Raw genomic sequence first — 22595 nt, 5'->3', positions numbered from 1 at the left:
TTACAACTACTGCATTTTGTATCTGTTGCAGTAAGACAGGAAAACCATTTCATAACTTCATCTGCTGGCAAGATCTTCGAGCAGCGGACCTTGTCAGATCGTGGAACAGCTCTTTGCTACTTTGGGTAACGTGGTCAAATTATACTTTGTGGGGTTTGCTGGCTGAGTTGGCTTATTTTGCCAACCATAATTAAAGACATTAGGAAAAGCACATATCAGATGTTGAAGGTAGACAAAAAAGCTGGAGAAACTCAGCAGGTGAGGCAGCATCTATGGAGAAAAGGAATAGGCGGGCGTTTTGGGCGGAGACACCCTAACAATGCTGCCTCACACCCGCTGAGTGGAGAAACTCAGCAGATGTGAGGGGTTAGCATTGAAATATGGAGCAAACTCTTAAAATGACTAAATAATTTTGGGGGGTGGAATAGGCGGCGTTTTGGGCGGAGACCCTTCTTCGACCCTATTCCTTCGTTCCACAGATGCTGCCTCACCCGCTGAGTTTCTCCAGCTTTTTTGTCAAACTTTGATTTTTCCGGCATCTGCAGTTCTTTCTTAAACATATCAGATGTTGAAACATGCTTTGGGTTATGTTATTATACTTTGTTTCCAGACGATCACAGGATGTAATTTTGAAACGGGTGAGTGTTGAAATAATCTAAGGGCTTTGCACAACTCTTAAAATGACTAAATAATTTTGGGGGGTGGAAACAAGATGCAAAGTCTTTAAGAAGTTTGTCTTTCACCTCTAGTCCAAAATTTTTACAGCATTAGCTAATGGGCCTTGTCATTCCTCATGTGAGTTGTGGTGAGAATGTAGACAGTCTGTTTCATCATGTAGAAACAATACAACTCAATCAGGCATGGCCAATGCTCACACATTGTTCACCATCCAATGTCAAATCCAAGGAATTGTAGTGCACAAGTGTAGATTTGAAACTTCGGCCATCCCTTTGTCTCCGTGTATCTTGCAGAACCCACTGAGCACCTCCAGCTTGGAGTCATAGTTACACAGCATGGAAACAGACTTCAGCACACCTTGTCCATGCTGACCTAGCTGCCAGGGCTCGTCCTATTTGCCTGCATTTAGCCTGAGCTGTCCAAATCTTTCCAATTCACACATCTGTCAAAATGTCATTTAAAAGTCTTAATTGTTTTCCCGTTTTGTAGCTTCCTCTGGTTGCGAATTCCAGATACTGACCACCCTCTGAATGGAAGAAGTTCCCTCTGACATCTCTCTCAAATTTCTCCCCTCTCATTTCAAGCCTATGCCCTCTGGTTTTAAAATCGTCTACCGTTGGAGAAATACTCTGAGCGTTCACTTTATGATGTACACCTCAATAAGGTCAGCCCCACGCTCTACACTCCAAAGGAAAATGTCCTCGTCTGTCCAACCTCTCCCTCCAACACAAGCAAGCCCAGGTGACATCCTGATGAATCACTTCTGTGCTTTTTCCACCTGAATTACATTTTTCTGAGAGCTGGGCAACCAGAACTACGCACAGTACTCCAAGTGTGGTCTCACCACTGATTCGTACAGTAGTATCATCATGCCCCAACATCTGTACTCCGTACCTTTCCCAATGAAGGCAAGCTTGCCAAATACCACCTTCACCATGCTGTCCAAAGAAAGACACAAAGAGCTCCCGAATCGGCCTCTTCTCACCGGAGACCACAGGCTTCCCGATGTTACAGTCCACATGCCCTGTGGTTGCAGTTTCGATCCCCGGCAAAGGTTAAAGTCCCGCAAACTCCCGCGGCTTGGAGTGCCGGGTCGGTCTCCAGGAAAGGCCGCCAACTCCACAATGGTAGGCCGCAGTGGGGACGGAGAAGCGATGCAGAAAATAATTGCATCTCCGTCAAGTTAAGAGATTGAAAAAAAGTTTCCCCCAACCTCCCAACCCCCCAATCCCCACATAAAACAAGCTAAGGAACACTAAAACATATTCTTAACACATACTAAAAATAACAAAAAAAAAGGACAGACAGACAGACTGTTGGTGAGGCAGCTATTGCTGTTGCTGTTACGACAATCCCTCCAGCATGTGAAATGTTTTCGGATAGGACTGGGCACAGTAAATAAGTTCATAAATTCATGTCATAGGGGTTAAATTAGGCCATTGGGCCCATCAAGTTGACTCCGCCTTTCAATCCTGGCTGATCTATCGTTCCCACTCTACCCAATTCCCCTGCCTTCTCCCCATAACTCTTGACACTCATATTGATCAAGAATCTGTCAATACCCAATGACGTGGCCTCCACAGGCATTAGTGGCAGGATCTGAAGATCTCCATCCAGAACACGATTATCATAATTACCTAACAAACATTGCATCAGACCCAAAAAATTAATTGTGGCTCTGGTCTGAAACAATGGTGCATGATATTCATTAAGACATGTGGCCTTGAGTCTGCATTGTTTACTGTTGCAGAATAATTGAATTATTCTTTTTATTTTCTTTCTTGCAGTTAGTTCATAGATCCAGCGCCATGCTCCATTTTCTTTCCCGACAGAAACGCTTCTTGGCTGCGAGTGTGATCCAGTTCTCCACACAGCACGTGTCCCTACGTTTAGCCTGGGTTCTCCAAAATATAAAACAGGTAATAAATGGTGACTTGTGGAGGTTGATTTCTGCTTAAATAACCCCAAAACAAATACGCTATATGAGATTGGGAATGTACTTTGATGTAAATGATCTTTAAAACAGAAAAATCCAAGGGAAAGCATCAAAATGTGCAGTGCATAATGCTTTCAAAATAGAGACAAAGCCAGACATCATGATCGAGTATTAATATAAAGAGTTTTGGTTTCTATCAACTTTTTGGGCTATCCCAAAGCACTTTAGCAGTTTAAATTGACGTGGTTTTGAAGAGTCATCTATTTCTTGGAACTGTTGGAAGTTGTATGGATGCTTCCTAGTCATAAATAGGAGCAAGGGTGGTCCATTCGATCTCTCCTGTTCCAACTCTGCTGTTCTATATCATTGTGAACAATATATGACCTCAACCACTTACCTACATGTACCTTTTCCCTCAATATACCAAGATGCTGCCAGCACTGCCTTCGTGGTGGGAATTCCAAAGCTTCACTGCTTTTCTAGTGAAGAGATTTCTTCTTATCTCAGTCCTACATTGTTGATCTTTTATTCTAAGACATGCCCCGAGTGCTTGGCACCTGAGCCAGGAGATTTTTTTTTGTTGTTCCAAATATCAGTGTGCGAGGTACATTCTGCCTAATCTCTCCTCTACAAGCCCTGCATCCCTAGAATTCATTTTGTGAATCTTCATTGCCCATCCTCAAAGACAAGTGTATTCTTGTCTAGGGAGACCAGAGCTGTACACCGTCTTCCAGATGCAAGTCTTACCACTGCTTTGTACTTCTGCTCTGTCTGAAACTGAAAGCCTTTCACAGAACAATGTAGAAACGGTACATCACAGGAACAAGCCCTTCAATGTCCACACCGGACATCATTTCAGTTTAAAGTAACCCTGCCTGCAGGTGAACCGTATCCCTCCATTCCTTGCATATTCATGTGCCTATCTAAATGCCTCTTAAATGTCACTGTCGTATCCACCTCCACCACCACCAATCTTCATAGTTCATTCCAGGCAACCACCATTCTTCCTTGTTTTAAAAAAAAACTTGCCCCACATATCTCCTTTTAAACTTTGCTGTTGTCACCTTAAATCTATGTTCACTCGTCTTTGACATTTTCACCCTTATAAAAATATTCTGTCTGTCTCTCTTTTCTATGCTTGTCATAGTTTTATATACTTCTACCCAGATCTCTCTTTGGGCTCCGATGTTTCAGAGAAAATAATCCAAGTTTGTCCAACCTCTCCTTATTGGTAATATCCTCTAATCCAGGCAGAATTGTCCAAAGCATCCACATCCTTCCTGTAATGTGGCAACCAGAACTACAGGCAATGTTTCCAATGTAGCATAAACAGGTTCCTCAAAAGCTGCAACGTGACTTCCTGACTCTCAAATCAATGTCCCATCCAATGAAGACAAACGACCGTACGCTACTTTGGTCACTTGTGTTGCTACTGTCGGGGAACTATGAGCTTGAACCCCAAGATTGCTCTATACTTTGCTCTATACTTTTCAGTTTGTTCAAATATTGCAAATAGTTATTTATCTAATGAAGGCAGTATTAACTTACTTATTCCATCAGAAATTGTCACTATTGTTACACATTCCTTCTGTAGGTGATTATCAATCTGACCAAAGTGTAATCCGATTAGTACTTGGATCGTTTAGTAGTTGGATAGATGATATATAGGTTCGATATGAATGCTGTCTGTGCGGAGTTTGTTCGTTCTCCCCGTGACTGCGTGGGTTTTCTCCGAGTTCTTTGGCTTGCTCCCACACTCCAAAGCAATATAGGTATGTAGGTAAATTGGCTTGGTATGTGTAAATTGCCCCTTGTGTGGAGATAGTGTTAATGTGTGGGGATCGCTGATTGGTGCAGACTCAGTGGGCTGAAGGTCCTGTTTCTACGCTATATCTCTAAACTAAGGGTACAACAAGGCCTCAAGCACTTTCAAGACTCATTGTTCTTACCGTTTTTTTCTCCCAGCAATATTAACATCATCTTGCAGGTACTGGACAGTGAGTAATTTAATATAATTCATACCGAGTTATCTGAATGCATGAATGAGTGACAAAATGGTTATATTATAACAACAGTTCTGTAGATATAGGGGCAACTTTCAGTGCAACTTCTAATGGGCAGAAAATAATATATTCAGACTGTCGAATACCAGGAAGATAAAATGATTGTGGTATTAGCAGGAGATGACAAAGCATTTTTTGTGCTGAATGCAGGTTTATTCCTGTCAAGAAATGGTGGAGAAATTAGTGATGTTTGCTTCTGTTGCACTGACATCAAAGTTGGGTCTATTTTCAGATCGAAGGCAATAACAACTTCCTTTCCTCAGAATTTCACTTTTTCTAATCTGTTTTCTGGTGGCTCTCAACCCTTCAGCAACTTGAACCGAATTCGTATTCATTTGGGTTTGCAGATGACACATACATTTCTTGGCTGATGGCAGTTAAAACATTTGGCAAACTCTTGGCAAAAACCTGCGGAATTTCAAAGACATGAGGCTTTGTTGGTCAATTGGCCATGGTCTGTATATGGATGTGAATACAGGGTAAGACAGAACTGATGTGAGTGGGTAAACAATGGTCGTCAAGGATGCAGTGGCTGAATGGCCTTTTCCCATTTTAATTACCTTACAGTCAATTGTGTGTGCAACCGTATGTTCACACTCAGCTGTTGGCAGCCGTTACATTCACCACTTTGGATGTCTTTTTATGGTCACTTCATATTACCTTAAGTAGACAAGAATGCTGGAGAAACTCAGCGGGTGAGGCAGCATCAATGGAGCGAAGAAAATAGGCGACGTTTCGGGTCGAAATCTTACTTCAGACTGATGTGGGGGGGGGGGGAGGAAGAAGAAAGGAAGAGGAGGGGACAGTGGGCTGAGGGAGAGCTGGGAGGGGGAGGAGAAAGCAGGGACTATCTGAAATTGGAGAAGTCAATGTTCATACCGCTGGGGTATAAACTGCCCAAGTGAAATATGAGGTGCTGCTCCTCCAATTTACGGTGAGCCTCACTCTGGCCACGGAGGAGGCCCAGGACAGAAAGGTCGGATTCGGAATGGGAGGGGGAGTTGAAGTGCTGAGCCACCGGGAGATCAGGTTAGTTAATGCGAACCGAGCGGAGATGTTGGGCGAAGCGATCGCCAAGCCTACGCTTGGTCTCACCAATGTAGAGCAGCTGACACCTAGAGCAGCGGATGCAATAGATGAGGTTGGAGGAAGTGCAGATGAACCTCTGCCGCACCTGGAAAGACTGCTTGGGTCCTTGGATGGAGTCAAGGGGGGAGGTAAAGCGACATGGGTAGCATTTCCTGTGGTTGCAAGGGAAGTGCCTGGAGAGGGTGTGGTTTGGGCAGGAAGCGACGAATTGACCAGGGAGTTACGGAGGGAGCGGTTTCTGCGGAAAGCTGATGGGAGGAGATGGGAAGATGTGGCCAGTGGTGGGATGCTGTTAGAGGGGGCGAAAATGTCGGAGGATTATTTGTTGTATGTGACGGCTGGTAGGGTGGATGGTGAGGACAAGGGGGATTCTGCCCGTGTTGCGAGTGAGGGGGATGGGGAGTGTGAGCAGAGTTACGGATATAGAAGAGACCCTGGTGAGAGCCTCATCTATAGTAGAAGAGGGGAACCCCCGTTCCCTGAAGAATGAGGACATCTCCGATCTCCTGGTTTGAAACACCTCATCCTGGGTGCAGAAGCGGCATAGACGGAGGAATTGGGGAAGCAGGGTGGGAAGATTTTCCAGCATCTGCAGTTCTTTCTTAAACATCATACTACATCTTGCTACTGTTTACACCCCCCCCCCCCCCCCCCAGAACTAACCTCTCTGACAAACCACAGCTCCCCAAACAGTTTTTCACCAGCTGCATCTGTTTCTCCTATCGAAGCTTTGTACTTTATTGGATGACTAAGGAAGAAGGAAAGGTAAAACGTAGAAATATTTGGAGGGAAACCATTGGTGAAATTAAGGGTCATGGAGAGTTAACAGAAATGATTAGCACCTTGTATTGCCCAGCAGCTATGCTACGGGTAAGCTAGCAAGCCGAGTGTCCTTTTGTGTCGTGAGATTGATGCCTTACTTTTATATTCAGCACTAAGTTCAGTCAGTTTCTTTGAAATGAATGTGGTTCACTTGGGTTGAGAAATGCTAAAGCCACTTCCTTTTTTCAAAATAAATCTGATGGAGTGAAAACAAAATCTTGGGCTGCATTTTGTAATAGTGAAGATATCAAAACTTCCAGTAAATGGATGACTGTACTGGTGCTGCTTCCTGCACTCAAACCGCTTGAAAATGCCATGACTTTAGCTGCCAATTTGTACCGTGCTTCTTGTTTGTGTCTGTACGTGTGAATGTGAGTATCTGTGTGTGGGCCAACGTGTGAACACATTGAAAAGTTGTACATGATGGTAGGCCGCTGTCATGTTTAATTTGTGATTTAACTCTGCAGTTCAATCCAATTGTGTCATTAAAAATGTGTGCAAGGCATTAGGTTTTTCAGTGTAGAAACAAGCAACTGCAAATGCTGGTTTACACAAAAGGACACAAAATGCAGGAGTGAATCAGTGGTTTAGACCAAAGATCCTTTGCTATAGGATCTTTGGTTTAGACAGCAAAGGGTCCTTACTCAAAACATCACCTATCCACGTGTCCCAGAGATGCTGCCTGACCTGAGTTACTTCAGCACTTTGTGTCATTTAGATTTTAGCTTGGATGTGTGTAGCTCTCTGGTGGCAGAAAATGGTATTGTGACTCAGTTCAATGCAATGGAAACCTACAAAAGTGGAACAAAGTCATTCATGCCAGGAGATGTCTTCCCATCACAGCTATCTTTGCAATCTCCTGTGACCGGTTTCCTGCTGGTGACACCCAATGAATGGTTAAGCATCAAAAAGTATAAAGCTAGGATTTAAAATCAAAAATTGAATTATAAAATCCCATGTAAATTGCTTCGTGGAATTAGTTTTAAATTTGTGTCATAGTCATACAAAACGGAAACAGGCCCTTCGGCCCAGCCAGCCCAGCCAGCCCATGCCGACCAAGATGCCCCATCTACACTAATCCCACCTGCCTGTGCTTGGCTCGTATCCCATTAAACTTTTTCTATCCACGTACCTGTCCAAATGTCTTTTAAATGTTGTTATAGTTTCTACCCTCTTCAGCAGCTCATTCCATATACCCACCACCCTCTGTATGGGGAAAAAAATGCACCCCTCAGATTCCCGTCAAATCTTTCCCCTCTCACCAGAGGGTGGTAGGGATATGGAATAAGCAGCTGGAGGAGGTTTTTAAGGCAGAAACTATAACAACATTTAAAAGACATATGGACTGATACATGGATAGAAAAGATTTTGGGGATATGGGACTAACATGGGCAAGTGGGCGTTGTGTGGATGGGGCACCTTGGTCAGCATGGGCAAGCTGGCCCAACTGGCCTGATTCTATGCTGTATAAGTCTGTGTTTTATTACTACCACAGCCCTTGTTTAGATCATGAGCTTTTATTGCTGAATTTAAGTTCATGAGCTGCCTTGTTGGGTTTTGAACTCATGTCCCTAAATCAGTTATAGAAGCATCTGGATACCAGATGAGTAACTATTGGACTACATTACCCTAGAATAAATAAATTGATCAAACTCCAGTTATATTGTTTTACCAGTCCTAATTTATCCTTCAACTGTGGATAGGACAGGTTTAGAAGGATATGGACCAAATGCGGGCAGATGGGGCTTGTGTAGCTGGGACATGTTGGCCAGTATGGGCATGTTGGGCCGAAGGGCCTGTTTCCACGTTATCACTCTCTGACTATAACTATGAAGACATTTTAAGATCATTTCTGATGAGAATTGTAATTGGTCCATGGATTATTTTTAGGGGCAGGGAAGATCCCCAAATTAATCTGTGTTCAGATGTCCTCATTAATTTGTAAGAGGGGTGAAGAGATATGGAATTGGCATATGGACCTGCTCCAGAATGCATATCACCTGACCACTTTCTGAAGGCTAGTGAGTTAATGCACGAACAACACCAACCCCAACATTTCATCAGTTATGCTATGCTATTTCAAGGCAGGTTTTCTGGGTCATGCCAATATTCCACCAATTGCGACTGCAAAAATTAGCATTGTACATTCCTGGGTTGGGCTGAATCGCTTCAATAGCTGCTCTCTATAAATAGATTGCAACCTTGTGCGTGGGGTTATGGCAACATATGAAAGGAATCTGGCCTTCTCTCAAATCATGGCCTCCTAACTAATGTCTTTGCAATTTATAGGACATTTCTGATAACCCAGTATCCCACTGTTCATAAATCCCAGCGATGCAGCATCTGTGTCGCTCATTAGAATGTGAGCTGGTGATCTGAAGAGTGTGCGGGATGTGTGACCAATACCAGGGACTGTACTGTGGGACAGGCGGGTGGTTGGTGCGGAGTTTGGTGGAAGAAGGGTCTCGACCCAAAACCTTACCCATTCCTCCTCTCCGGAGATGCTGCCTGTCCCGCTAAGTAACTCCAGCTTTTTGTGTCTATATTCGACGTACATTTAGTTTAGTTTACAGATGCAGTGCGGAAACGGGCCCTTCGGCCCACCGAGTCTGCACTGACCAGCGATCCCGGCACATTAACACTATCCTACACATACTAGGGACAATTTACACTTGTACCAAACCAATCCGTCTTTGGAGTGTGGGGGGAAATCAAAGATCTCTGAGAAAACCCACGCAGGTCACGGGGTGAACGTGCAAACTCTGTCTAGATAGCACCCGTAGTCAGGATCGAACCCGGGTCTCTGGTGATGTCTGACAGCAACTCTACCGCTGCGCCTCCGTGCCCTTTAGTTTGTATGTTTAACTAGCTGAAAAGTAGGCGGTAAAGCTCGCTACTTTTGTTTCCCACGATCTGCCAAATTCACCATCGGATCAGTTTCTTGCATCCCATTAAACACGTCGGATTCACTGAAAATGTTATCTCAAAAAAGTGTAATAAAAAAGTGTTTCAAGTTTTTAAATGTAGTAGCATGCATTCAAGACTCAAAGGTGCCACGTTCTTGTTTCCAATGGTCAAAGGTGCGTTATTGTCATATCTGCAATTGCACAGTGAAATCATGTTTTACAAACCGTGCAGTAAAGTATTGCCATAACCAAGCACAATCCCTGATTAGCAAAGTATACAGAAATAGTCCATTGAGACTGCACCCAAGAGGAGTTGGGTTCTGGTGCAATTTTCAGAGTCCAGTCCACGCTCTAGGTCTTATCAAACGGAGCTTGATCCAGGCGAGTCTCGAGCTGCTGCAGGGCCTCCAGCTGTTGCCTTCATCCAGCAAACCGACGTCCCTCTCTTCGCCCATCCATCTTCATGCTGCGGGGGCATTTCCGCAACCAACCTTGAGAGTTTGGAAGGCAAGACACTGCTTATTAACAATAAACCTCCTGGCTCTTACTTGAAATGATAGCATTTCTGGTGCTCATCTATTGTGAGTGCCTTTGTTAGCTCCCATGAACTGCATCGGAATATCTGATCTCCATCTCTCCTGAAGACATTTTGACAGGCAATCAAGGAAACTAATCATCTTTTTAAAATTGCCTTTGTTCTGCATCAAACTGGTGTACTGATGTTGAGTCCTAAAATACATTCACCAACCCATAAAACAGCAAGGTGTGGTCGCACCTTCTTATCAAACAATGGTCGGGTTATAAATAAACAAGGTCAACAACAATTATGGAGGCTTAAGAGACTGCAGATGCTGGTTTACGCAAGAAGGCATTGTGCTGACGTAACCCAGTTGATCAGGCAGCATCTCTGGAGAACATGGATAGGCTACGTTCCTGGCTGGGACCTTTCTTCAGACTGAAACATCACCTATCAATTTCTTCAAACACCAATTACTGTGGTCTTGGCCAGGCTTTATCTTTTTGTCCTTACTTTTGTCCTCTTTGACTGACTTTGGAATCCTCATGATTGTTTAAAAAATAAAACTTTTAAGTGCTAGATATTCTGAAAGGGGAGAAAGAAGAATCAACTCTATCTTGGTTTTTCTCCGGCACAGAATGTCTACCACTGTTGGATCAGACCACAGCTTGACCACACAGTGTCATCTTGCCCTCCCCTCCTAGGGTCAGTTCTGCAGACTGGGCAGTTTTCTCTCTCCATGCATTTACAGATCTTCCTCTTTTTCAATTTCAGATTTGCAGCTTCAGTCATGTTTCTTCCTACAGCATGTTGCAATTTACAGTACGAGCATTGTCCTTTCCTTCTCTCTTTCATTTTCATCAATCTCCCATGAAATCTATTGACTGATCATTCCCGGTTTACAAGCCTTTGTTATCCTCTCAAGGTTGGTACTTCCACCTTTTCAATCATTCTCCCCTCATCTCCACCTAACCATAGACATTCTCGTTTATTTGGTCCACCCCATCCTGCCCCTAAGAAACATTAAAAAAAAATAGGTGCATGAGTAGGCCCTTCGAGCCGGCACCACCATTCAATATGATCATGGCTGCTCATCTAAAATCAGTACCCCTGCTTTTTCTCCATATTCCTTGATTCCTTTAGCCCTCGGAGCTAAATCTCTCTCTTGAAAACATCCAGTGAATTGGCCTTCAAAGTTTGAATGCTTTCTGTTCTGATTTTTTTATTTTTTTTAACTCATTGACCCAAAACATTACTGTTTCTGGCTCCCCTTATACTGTGTGACCTGCAGACAGTTTCCAACATTCTGTTTTAAGTTACCATTTCTTTATTGTTTGCATTCTATCTAAACTCCAATCCTTTTGCAAGTTTTACATTCAGTCCTCTCATGGAATTACACATATAAGTTTTCTGAATGTGTTGATGTTGAAATAAAGACAAGGTGAGTCCATCAGAGTGTATTCACTGCATTCTGACAGAAGCTGCTGTGGGCATTATTTGAAGAAGTGCAGGGTTTTGGCTGCAAATAGGCAATTCTAGGGTTATCAGTTTTAAGGTGATATGTGCAAAGTCACAAACTCACTTTAAAAAAATTGCATTAGATGCAAGTGATGAAAAGTACAGTGCATACTTTAACATTGGATAGAGAAACAAAAGTGTTAGAAATACTACGCAGGTCAGAAAACGTGTGCTATTTTGTTCTTGTGAAAGGGTGTCTATGAGAAATGCTAGCATTGTCATGACCTCAAGTTCAAGTTCAAGTGAGTTTATTGTCATGTGTCCCTGTATAGGACAATGAAATTCTTGCTTTGCTTAAGCACACAGAAAATAGTAGGCATTTACTACAAAACAGATAAGTGTGTCCATATACCATGATATAAATATATACACACATGAATAAATAAACTGATAAAGTGCAAATAGCAGAAAGTGGTTATTAACAATCAGAGTTTTGTCCGAGCCAGGTTTAATAGCCTGATAGCTGTGTGGAAGTAGCTATTCCTGAACCTGGTTGTTGCAGTCTTCAGGCTCCTGTACCTTCTACCTGAAGGTAGCAGGGAGATGAGTGTGTGGCCAGGATGGTGTGGGTCTTTGATTACACTGCCAGCCTTTTTGAGGCAGCGACTGCGATAAATCCCCTCGATGAAAGGAAGGTCAGAGCCGATGATGGACTGGGCAGTGTTTACTACTTTTTGTAGTCTTTTCCTCTCCAGGGCGCTCAAATTGCCGAACCAAGCCACGATGCAACTGGTCAGCATGCTCTCGACTGTGCACCTGCTGAACGTTTCCAGCAGTTTCTGTTTTACCCCCTTTAAATGGCTGCTGTTAAGGTGAAAGTGTAGATTGCATTCTATGCATGTTATTGATCCCAATAATAGATATTCCATCCCTGGAGTTGAAAAAGGCTGCAACATGTGGATATCTGGATCCATTGACCAAAGTCCTAAACAGTGTTCCATCATAGCGGTAATTTTGGAAACATGTTGTAGCAGTAAAAACATTGTCCTCCAGAAGTGACCCATCTTGTGCACTCTGGGCTGTTTACTATGACAGGTTTTTGTGGTAAAACTATTTCATACTTAAACATTTAGGATGTATCTGTTCTGTTTTGGGGATCGTTTTGCTGAAATGCATTCTGGCACAATAAGGTTCTGTTGTGCTTATTTTCCAATGTGATCCATTGGGGACCTTATTCTGGATATTCTACTGTAGTTGTTTCCTTGCAGGTCCAAGAGGCTGTAGCTGAAGATAGGTGCTACTTTGGCACTATAGACACATGGCTGCTGTACAAACTGACAAAAGGTAAGTAAAAGGCTAGGCTGGAAGATTAATTGTAAAGTTCACCAAAATAACATTGAAAGCCTCATTCAGTACCACAATTGATTAAAACTACTTGGTCTAAGTTATGAATTGAAAAACATCGTATTGTCCTGTTATTGAGATTCACTTCATATATCTATGGTGCCAAGGCCTATTTCCTTCGCTCCATAGATGCTGCCTCACCCGCTGAGTTTCTCCAGCATTTTTGTCAACCTTCGATTTTCCTCCAGCATCTGCAGTTCCTTCTTAAACACCTGTTATTGAGCTTCACATGTCACAGCTCTTGTAAAAATGTCCACCCCAGTTGAAGAATTCTGCCTGCTTCGTATCTCAAAGCTTAATAAAGTGACCCATTTAACAAAAAAACCATGAAGGACTTGCAATACTTCATTATAGTAAATCTCCAACAATCCTTTATCCGACTTCGAATTTGCAGGAGTTTGTATGTTTTCCCTGTGTCTGCATGGGTTTTCTCTGGTTTCTTCCCCCACTCCAAAGACTTACGGGTTTGTAGGTTAATTGACTTCGGTAGAAATTGTACATTGTGCCTGGTGTGTAGGATGGTGCATGGAGTGATCGATGGTTGATGCGGACTTGGTTGGCCGAAGGGTCTATTTCCGCCCTACATCTCCAAAGTCTAAAAACTCTTCAGATATTCTGAGGCTTGGGTATCTTGTTCACTGGGACCATGATCCCTGCACTCCTTTTGAGTGTAGTTGGTTTACTTAAATCTACAATCATACCCTTTTTTTTTAAGTGAAGTATAAAAATGAGGTATTAGTAAAAATAATATCAAATATCTAGAAATGTTGCCAGTCCACCTCCACTAAAATCCAAAGCCTGTTGTCTTGTCAGAGTTATCAATTGAAAGTTAACTGTTGCATTATCAAGAGTGTTGCATTGTCAATTGAAAGTCTCAGGGAATTGTTCAAATTCTTTTCACTTTTAACCTGCCTGTCAAAAGCATCTAAAATATTTAAGTTGAGTCTTAACCAAAATAAAAATGAGTTCTGTGTTCCATTACTTTCGCTAACCATTCCCCCCCCCCCCCATACCCTAATTTATTCCTTTGCTCTGGCCTTCTATGCACATTCCATTCTAAGCTTGATCCTTGAACATATTTTTGGTTAATAATATTTATAATAATATCCTGATATTTACTGCATCCCAACTCTTTCCATTGATCACCCAGAGCAGTGCTGGATTTCCTCCACTCTTTATGTGGAAAATATGCCACCTATTTGAATCATCAGTGTGATGTTATGTCCTCATTCCCACACCAGAGGGAATGGTCCTAGAACTGCAGCCTGGAAAGGACATGTGCAAAGATTGACCTCAATGTTGTAGAGATGGTGTATAATGGGAATGAGAAAGAATGACCTGGGATGCTAATCTGGTGTAACATCGGTTTCGGGTATCCCTGTATGAAGAATGGTCCCTGAAATTATTTTAGGAAAAGCAATGTATACAAAAATCCCAGAAATAAAAAGAAAATTAGAAACAGCAGAAAGGAATGCATGACTTCTATGGCTAAATAAAGACTTCTTCTAGACTTAATCTCGCTCTTTAAAACATAAGCATTTTCATATGTCACTTCTACTTTTGTTTATTTAAATATAGGTGATGTATTTGCAACAGATTTCTCGAATGCAAGTACTACGGCAATCTTTGACCCATATCAGGTATTTTAATTCCTTTTCTAATTATGCATCGTTTTTTTTAATGTATATGATAAGGAATTTTCAACAATACGGTACACTGTGAAATAAATATAACGTGTATAGAGGTTTAATTTGTGGCAGTGGGTGATCGGTACTACAGGTATTGCGAATTAGCAGTAATTAATGATTGTCATTTCAGTTGTGCTGGAGTACATTCCTTGCCAATCTCCTCTCAGTGCCTGTGTCCATTCTCCCTCCAGTGAAGGATACCAGGTAAGAATCTTGATTTGGTTTCTAAATCATATTCATTGTGCATTGCTAATATAATACAATGCAGTACAACTGATCAGCATTGAATGGATGGTGGATCCATGTGAAATATTGATCTTTGGAACACTTCCCAGAAACTGTGGTTATTAAAGATATTGTAAATTCTGATTCATTTGATAAGGGACAAAGTGTAATGGTGGCAATTTTAATTGGAGTGGCATTGTCACTGAAGAGTTTCAAATGTGGCTTGCTGATCTGTATTCAAATTTCCTTGTTCGATAAGTCATAAACTGGGCTGAAGCTTGAGATTAAAAAAAAAAAAGACAGATGGGCAGATTTAACATCAACATCAGTCGAACATATAACCTTAGCGACATGGTATGAAGTATGTATATATTTTTTTATGGAGAAAAAGTAGTTGGATTAGAGAAGTTGTACAAAGTTGAGCCACACTCTGTACTGAACTGTAAATTGCACAAGCTGCACAGTACGACATTCCATACCCTTTTGGGATTAATTTTATATTCTGACATTAGGTCTGTTTACAATAATAATATCCTGAAACAATTTGCTTAATTCTCATTATATAAAACTGAAGTTAAATTATTTAAATTTATGGTACTTGAATGCACACAAAATTTAAGCTGTGTGACTTGTTTCCCCTTGAAATGATTCAAAAGCTAATTTGTAATAGGAACTTAACTGGATTTTCCTATTGGAACGTTTTTTAGATATGAATTAAGAACGTACAAAAGAATGACTAAGGAAATATATAACAGCACATAACTGTTACAGGGTACATGTACAATTCTGAAATTATGCTTTTATTTCTCTGTCTGCATCATTGAACATCATTGAACAAAATTGTCCAGCTAGTCTATCTTTCCATAAATGTCTTCAACATATTTCCATCCTTGTCATCCGCATTGTACTACCTTTGCTTCTCTCTACCATTTCCCTCCTTTGGAAATGTACCTTTCTTGTGCCCTGAGACATTCTGAACATCTTATTGTCCACTTGCAAATTATTATATTTTTCTCTCTTTCCCTCTATCAACATTGTTTTGCTTGGTTTGACAACTCCTCTTCCATCTAAGTTAGCTCAGATGCAGTTTCGAAATCTAATTTTGAATTACCTTGCTTTCCTCTATTACAAATCTAAGCCACATCATATGGTGATCACACTTACCCAGGTGTTCTGCTCCTAGTACATGGTCTATTGCATTCCCCAGCACCATATCCAGAAATGTCTCCTCTTAAGCAAAAAACAACATCCTGGAGAAAATCCGTGGGTCCAGGAAACATATGTGCAGGGATTCCAACATCTATAGTCTTTCGTGTCTCCAATGCTACTTTTTCATTTCATTCCACTGTTTTATTCTTTCTCCATTTCTGTTAAACCGTTTAACCATCCAGACCTTGCAATTGTTATGCCCTGTTCTATCATTGCCACAATATCATATTACGACATGGGTATTTGTAGATAATGGTGAATAAGATAGCCTTAAAAAAAGGCTTGCATAGTTTTTGATTTGGTATTCAAACGTTAGTATACATTTCTAGAATGTAATTCAGCTAATTAATTTAATGTACTTTTACTTCCTATACCTTAGCTACAATTTTGGTAATACTGACAGAAGTATATTTGGAACCACTATTCCAATCATGGCATTGGTGAGTACTGATGAATATTTAATACTCAAATCAATGTAACTTTGAAGATAGACACAAAGTGTTGAAGTAGCTCAATGGGTCAGGTAGCATTTATAAATCAGCATCTGCAGTTCCATCCTACCCTAACTTTGAAGATCATCATTGACCCTGGAACCAGTTTCCTATCACAGATCCTGTATTGTCATTGCAAGTGACCCATTAAGCTGCACAAATCGATGGTAAATTGCATTGCAAATACTATTTTTTACCTTGTTTGAGGGAACTGCAGATGCTGGAGAATCGAAGGTTACACAAAAAGCTGGAAAACTCAGCGGGTGCAGCAGCATCTATGGAGCGAAAGAAGGGTTTCGGCCCGAAACGTTGCCTATTTCCTTCGCTCCATAGATGCTGCTGCAGCTGAAAACCTGTTGAGAAAAAACAGGTCTTTTTAAAGTCTTCAAGTTACGATAATCATTGTTAATTTTAGAAATTTTTCTTGATAGATTTTTTTCCTTAAAAGCAATAGTTATTTAAAAAGTTTTCTCTGTCAACTTAAAGTACTGGTGTGTCTGTGGAGGGAATAAAATGATTACATTTTGAGCCATCAGACAAAAGAGACAGTAGATGCTACCTGCTGTTCCACTCCCTTCCTGCCTCACCTGGTTTCTTCTACCCACTACTCTTCCCCCATCTGGTCCACCTATCATCTAGCAGCCTCTATCTCACCTCCCTTAATACTGCTGTGCACCGGAAAACTTCCCCCATCCACCTTGTCCGTATTGCAGAGTCTCGACCCAAAATGTCGACTTTGGCCTTTTGCCAACACAGATGCTAATTGACCTGCTGAGTTCTCCCACCGTTCTGTTTGCTGCTTGGCACTATCGGCTTATTTTGTATCTTTTCCTGTCACGTTGAATGGAAGGGTGGAGAGGTGGTTTATGAGAAAAGATCCAAAACTCCCCTGGAAAATTTTCCCCTCCATCTGTTTCTTGTAAAATGGTCCAGGGAATGGGAATAGAAGATTCCTAGGGAGTGAAGTAAGAGGGTGCTAACTGCTGGTGATGGCTGCAAATCCAATATCCAATATTCCTCCTTTTGATTAATGCTGCTGATTTAATGTAACCAACCATGCAGATGCAAGCTCAGGGGCATCTGATGATGGTGCATGCATTTAGTGCAGATGAAGAAAACATCTCACACACACACACACACACACACACACACACACACACACACACACACACGCACACACACACACACACACACACACACTTCAGCATTTGTGTCTTTCATTGATTTCTGTCATGTGACTGTCTCCCATTTCACAGAGTGAATATAAGGACAATAGGAGCATTGGGAAAGAGGCATGGTCGTGGAGAGTGTATGTGATAATTAGCTTCACAGCAGTGTGACATATTTTGTTGAATCTTCACCAGGCAGCGGATCAGCAAGCAGCCATGTTCGGAGAATGCTGCTTTCAACCAGGAGATGTAAAGCTCACAATGGGAACAGGCACCTTTATGTCCATCAATACTGGAACCAAACCCCACACGTCTGTAACAGGTACTTGACCATTCTTCAATCGCAGTTGCCCACTGTAGCATCCTAAATGAATGAAACATTGGTTAATGAAAGACATGCAACAGGCACATGGAGCAGAGTCAATGCAGAGTCTGAGGTTGCAATCCATGTAAATATTCACAATAATCTTGTACTGCTTATGCAATAAATTGTGACATTTTTTTAAAGACTGCAGTTTGTTACGCAAAGTTCCTGGATTCAAAATAAGTTTATTTTGCATATGTTGCTCCAGGCACAGTACATCGTATTTCCAAAACTGCCATAAGTGGTAATCGTTTTAATTTTTTTATACCTTTTACAAGCAGAAATTTTACATTTCACTTGTATTCCTACCAAGTTTACACATGTACTCCAACATGCCAATGCTTCAGGTTTCTGGCCCTATTTTACTGAAATTTAAACAGCTGCCAATCTGCAGACCAACTACTTTTTCTTGCGTCAAATACAATCCTTAAGAAATTTTGTAAGACATGGAAAGCTTGCTTATCCTTGTGTGCTTTTGCTGTAGAAAGTGCAGGTCATGTATTTGTTGACCATTGCTTAGTCTTAGTTGTGGCTTTTAATGATTGCCCCAATCTAACATAACCAACTAACTTATCATTCCTTCACAGTTTAATCCTAACCCTCTGGTGACTATGTTGTACTTGATGTAGATATGGAGTTATTTGACCTGAAAAAGTCAATTATTTTTAAATCAACTAAGTGGTTTCTGTATTACTTGGATGCACATCTTTAATTCCAGGGTGGCGTAGTGGTGCATGTGGTAGATTTACTGCCTCACAGAGCTAGAGACCCGGGTTTGATTCTGAACTCAGGTGCTGACTGTGTGGAGTTTGCACGTTCTCCTGTGATCGCATGGGTTTCCTGTAGAGATTTGTTGATTAATTGGCCTCTGTAAATTGCCCCGTGTGTAGGGAGCGGATGAGCGGGTGATCAATGGTTAGCGTGGACCTGGTCTGTTTCCATGCTGTATCTCTATATATCATGGCCCAATATCTCATGGCCTGAGTATTCATGGCTAATTCTGTTGGCATTCATTCAAATGATGGTCATTATTGTTGGACATTTTAAAAAAAACCCTGAGGGTTGAGTTGAAATTCCTCCTGTGGTTTCCCCAGTCATGATTCTGTAAACATGGCTCTATTGGTCATCCAAGTACAATGTAAAAGTGGAACATCACATCACTGAATGGGCAGAATCTGAAACGTGCACCCTAATGTTCTACACTATGAATGGTAGGACTCTGGGAAATGTTGTGGAGCAGAGTGATCTAGGAGTACAGACAGATTGGGGACGATCAGCCATGATCACAATGAATGGCGATGCTAGCTCGAAGGGCCGAATGGCCTCCTCCTGCACCTATTTTCTATGTTTCTATGACACATAGTTTGTTGAAAGTGGAATCACAGGTAGACAGGGTGGTCAAAAAGGCTTTTAGCACATTGGCCTTCATCAGTCAGAGAATTGAGTATAGAAGTTGGGAGGTCATGTTGCAGTTGTATTGGATGGTGGTGAGGCTGCATTTAGAGTATTGTGTCCAGTTTTGGGCACCACATTGCAGGAAAGGTATTGTCAAGCTGGAAAGGGTGCAGAGAATATTTACGAGAACTTTGCCAGGACCCGAGGGCCTGGGCTATAGGGAGAGGTTCGCCAGGATACGAGATACTCCTTGGAGCACAAGAGGATGACGGGTGATGTTATAGAGGTGTACAAAATCATGAGAGGAATAGATCGGGTAGACACGGTCTCTTGCCCAGAGTAGGGGAATCGAGAACCAGAGGACGTTGGTTTAAGCTGAGGGGGGAAAGATTTAATAGGAACCTGAGGGGAATGAGCTGCCAGAGGAAGTAGTTGAGGCAGGGACTATTCCAACGTTTAAGAAACGTTTAGATGGGTACATGGATAGGACAGGTTTAGAGGGATATGGGCCAAATGCAGGCAGGTGGGATGAGTATAGATGGGAAATATTGTCCAGTGTGGGCAAGTTGGGCTGAAGGGCCTGTTTTCACGCTCTAAGACTCTGACTCTATCAATACAGGACTTTATCCATTGATTGGCTGGAAAATTGGATCTGAAGTAACGTATGTAGCGGAAGGAAATGCTGCCGATACGGGCAAAGTGATCCAGTGGGCACAGAGGATAGGTAAGGTACTACTACATAGGTGTGGTGTACATTTTCCTTTGCATTGAACACATTGCTGTTTGATTTAAGTTTATAATGCTGCACATGCAAATATTTTAATATCTAAAATTGGTAGTTTAAGAAATATCTGTTATATCAATAAATATTACATCACCTTTTTAAAATAAAAAGATGATTCTTTCTTTCTGTTTCTACTTCCATCATTTGGATTCTGAATGCATTTTTATATCAAAGTGAGGCGTAGGAGAATGGAATTTCTTCCTTAATTTCCTAGATTTCCCATCCAATGTTTTTTACCGTTTTAGTTATTTAGAGATGAATCCTGGATTGTTTCTGTGGTATAATTTTTTAAACCATACATTATTCTCCAGCTTTGGTCTTAAAGTTTTTATTTATATAGACATGCTATTACATCTCAGTTGAGAAACGGACTCACCTCTCTGTTTTGTCGCACTTAATCAATTTTACAATCCTGCTCAACTCGTATCTCACCTCTATGTTCCTGCATTAAATCATACATTGTGTTTTTTGTGCAACATTTGTGTACACACAATGGATTTCCCAAGGCACTACTACGTATGGCTCTTCACAATATTTCAAGGCGTTAACACTCGAAGATTCTGATGAGGATGAGGAAGTATTTTTTAAACATTTTGATGGAGCTAAACTTCCAGAAGACTTAGAGGTTGCAGATTTCTAAGGGTTTTGCAATTCTTTCTGCCATAACACAAATACATTGATATTTTATGAACCGAAGTGCTGATTTTATAGACCAATTCTCAAATGTCTTTGATTTTTCGCAACAGCTTTTTCACAACAAATACACCCACTTTTCAAATGTTATAGAAACTTTTATTTTTCAAACCAGAATGTGTCACTTTATACACTTTCTTCACATTCTACCATCTGCGATGGGCAATACAGTGCACTCAATTTTTTTGTGATTCCTATTTTAAATTATCTGTAAACCTGAGGCACCTTTAATATCCAATATGCACTCAACAGATTTGTTTTCAGAAGAGAACCATTTCTAACCACTGAGAGACTATCCTGTCCCTTGCTTGTGTTCAGTCTCATTCCTAAACAGGTTTTGAACCTTTAATCCTCTTTGTGTTGTTTTGCCTTTTGGGCATTAATCTCTTCTGGTATCTTGTTTCTTATACCTTACTTGTTTGATGTACCTTATTGTTTCTGAAAGCTCACAAATTCCACATTCACTGCATTTTGACCATTCTATCTGCTACGTCATTAAAGGCCACCTAATTGGCCTTGTTAGCCACGGTTTCTGAAATCCCCAACATTTTAATATATCCTCATCCATGTGGTTAGTTGCTTCCTCTTTTGAAAATGGTTTTCTTGTATTTATTAAAGTTAATCAATTATATTTCAAATGTGTATTATATATGCTCCTCCCCAAACATTTACTTTTAGATTTTAGAGAGACAGTATGGAAACAGGTCCTTCTGCCTCACCAAGTCCATGCCGACCAGCAATCCCCGTACACTAACACTACCCCACACACGAGGGATCATTTCCAATTTTTCCCAAACCCAATTAACCTTCAAACCTGGAAGTCTTTGGAGAGTGAGAGGCAACCAAAGCACCCAAAGCCCACGTGGTCACAGGGAGAACGTACAAACTCCGTAGAGACAGCACCCATAGTCAGGATCAAACACGGGTCTCTGACTCCTTAAGGCAGCAACTCTACCGTTGCGACACCGTGCTGCTCCACTGTCATGTAGCAATAAAAGCTTGTCATCAAATTCCTTCCATGTATCCCGGGCCACCACTTTGCCTTCCTTTACCTTGTTTATCTTGTAGATATCTCTGTTTATCTATTTCTTCTCCAATACCCTTCTCCGGACATTGGGAAGTGGAGCAGGTCATTCCTCCTCATTATTCTATCATTCAGTTAAACTCATTTGTACCTCCAGTATAATTCACCTGCTTTTGCTCCATATCCTGTGATAACATCAACAAAAATCTTTCACATACATGAAAACCGAGCTTCTTCCCAAATCCACAATATCTCATCCTTACACTCCCAGATTATAGTACATTTTGACTTGTTAGGTTTTGGATCAAAATGTGTTCAATTTGTTTTATTTTTGTGATTAACACAAGGAATCCTCTCTTCCTATAGCTGTGGACTAGACTGGAGACAGGATTACCTTTTTGTTTAACCTGCTGTAACATCCCAGCTCCTATGTAATTTCATTTTCCCATTGTTCCAGGCTTATTCACTGATGTTAATGAAACAGAAAAGATGGCACAGGAAGTTCAAAATTCAGATGGTGTATTCTTTGTTCCATCTTTCAGCGGATTACAGGTAAATCTGAACAGCATGCTCGTTGTCCTCTGCTGACTGCAATAAGTCGAAAATATTTAAAATTAACTTTGTTCAATCAATGCCTTAATTACCTTTTTGTGTGAATGTATCTCTTTAGGTTTTAGAAA

General features: G+C 41.3%; 1 protein-coding gene across 1 annotated transcript in view; it reads left to right on the top strand.

The window, feature by feature from the left end:
• Nucleotides 1-22595, top strand: part of gk5 (glycerol kinase 5) — a 71706-nt gene that overhangs the window by 38753 nt on the left and 10358 nt on the right. Inside the window, exons 4-12 of the mRNA XM_055645669.1 lie at nt 32-125; nt 2466-2597; nt 12738-12813; nt 14452-14513; nt 14692-14765; nt 16375-16435; nt 17851-17977; nt 20034-20138; nt 22373-22467. Of these exons, the coding sequence (XP_055501644.1) occupies nt 32-125; nt 2466-2597; nt 12738-12813; nt 14452-14513; nt 14692-14765; nt 16375-16435; nt 17851-17977; nt 20034-20138; nt 22373-22467 (826 nt within the window). The remainder of the gene's footprint in view (nt 1-31; nt 126-2465; nt 2598-12737; nt 12814-14451; nt 14514-14691; nt 14766-16374; nt 16436-17850; nt 17978-20033; nt 20139-22372; nt 22468-22595) is intronic.

Source organism: Leucoraja erinacea, chromosome 14, assembly GCF_028641065.1.
Source record: "Leucoraja erinacea ecotype New England chromosome 14, Leri_hhj_1, whole genome shotgun sequence".
Lineage (NCBI taxonomy): Eukaryota > Metazoa > Chordata > Chondrichthyes > Rajiformes > Rajidae > Leucoraja > Leucoraja erinaceus.
The sequence above is the reverse complement of the archived record's forward strand: the minus strand, read 5'-3'. Positions and strand labels throughout refer to the sequence as shown.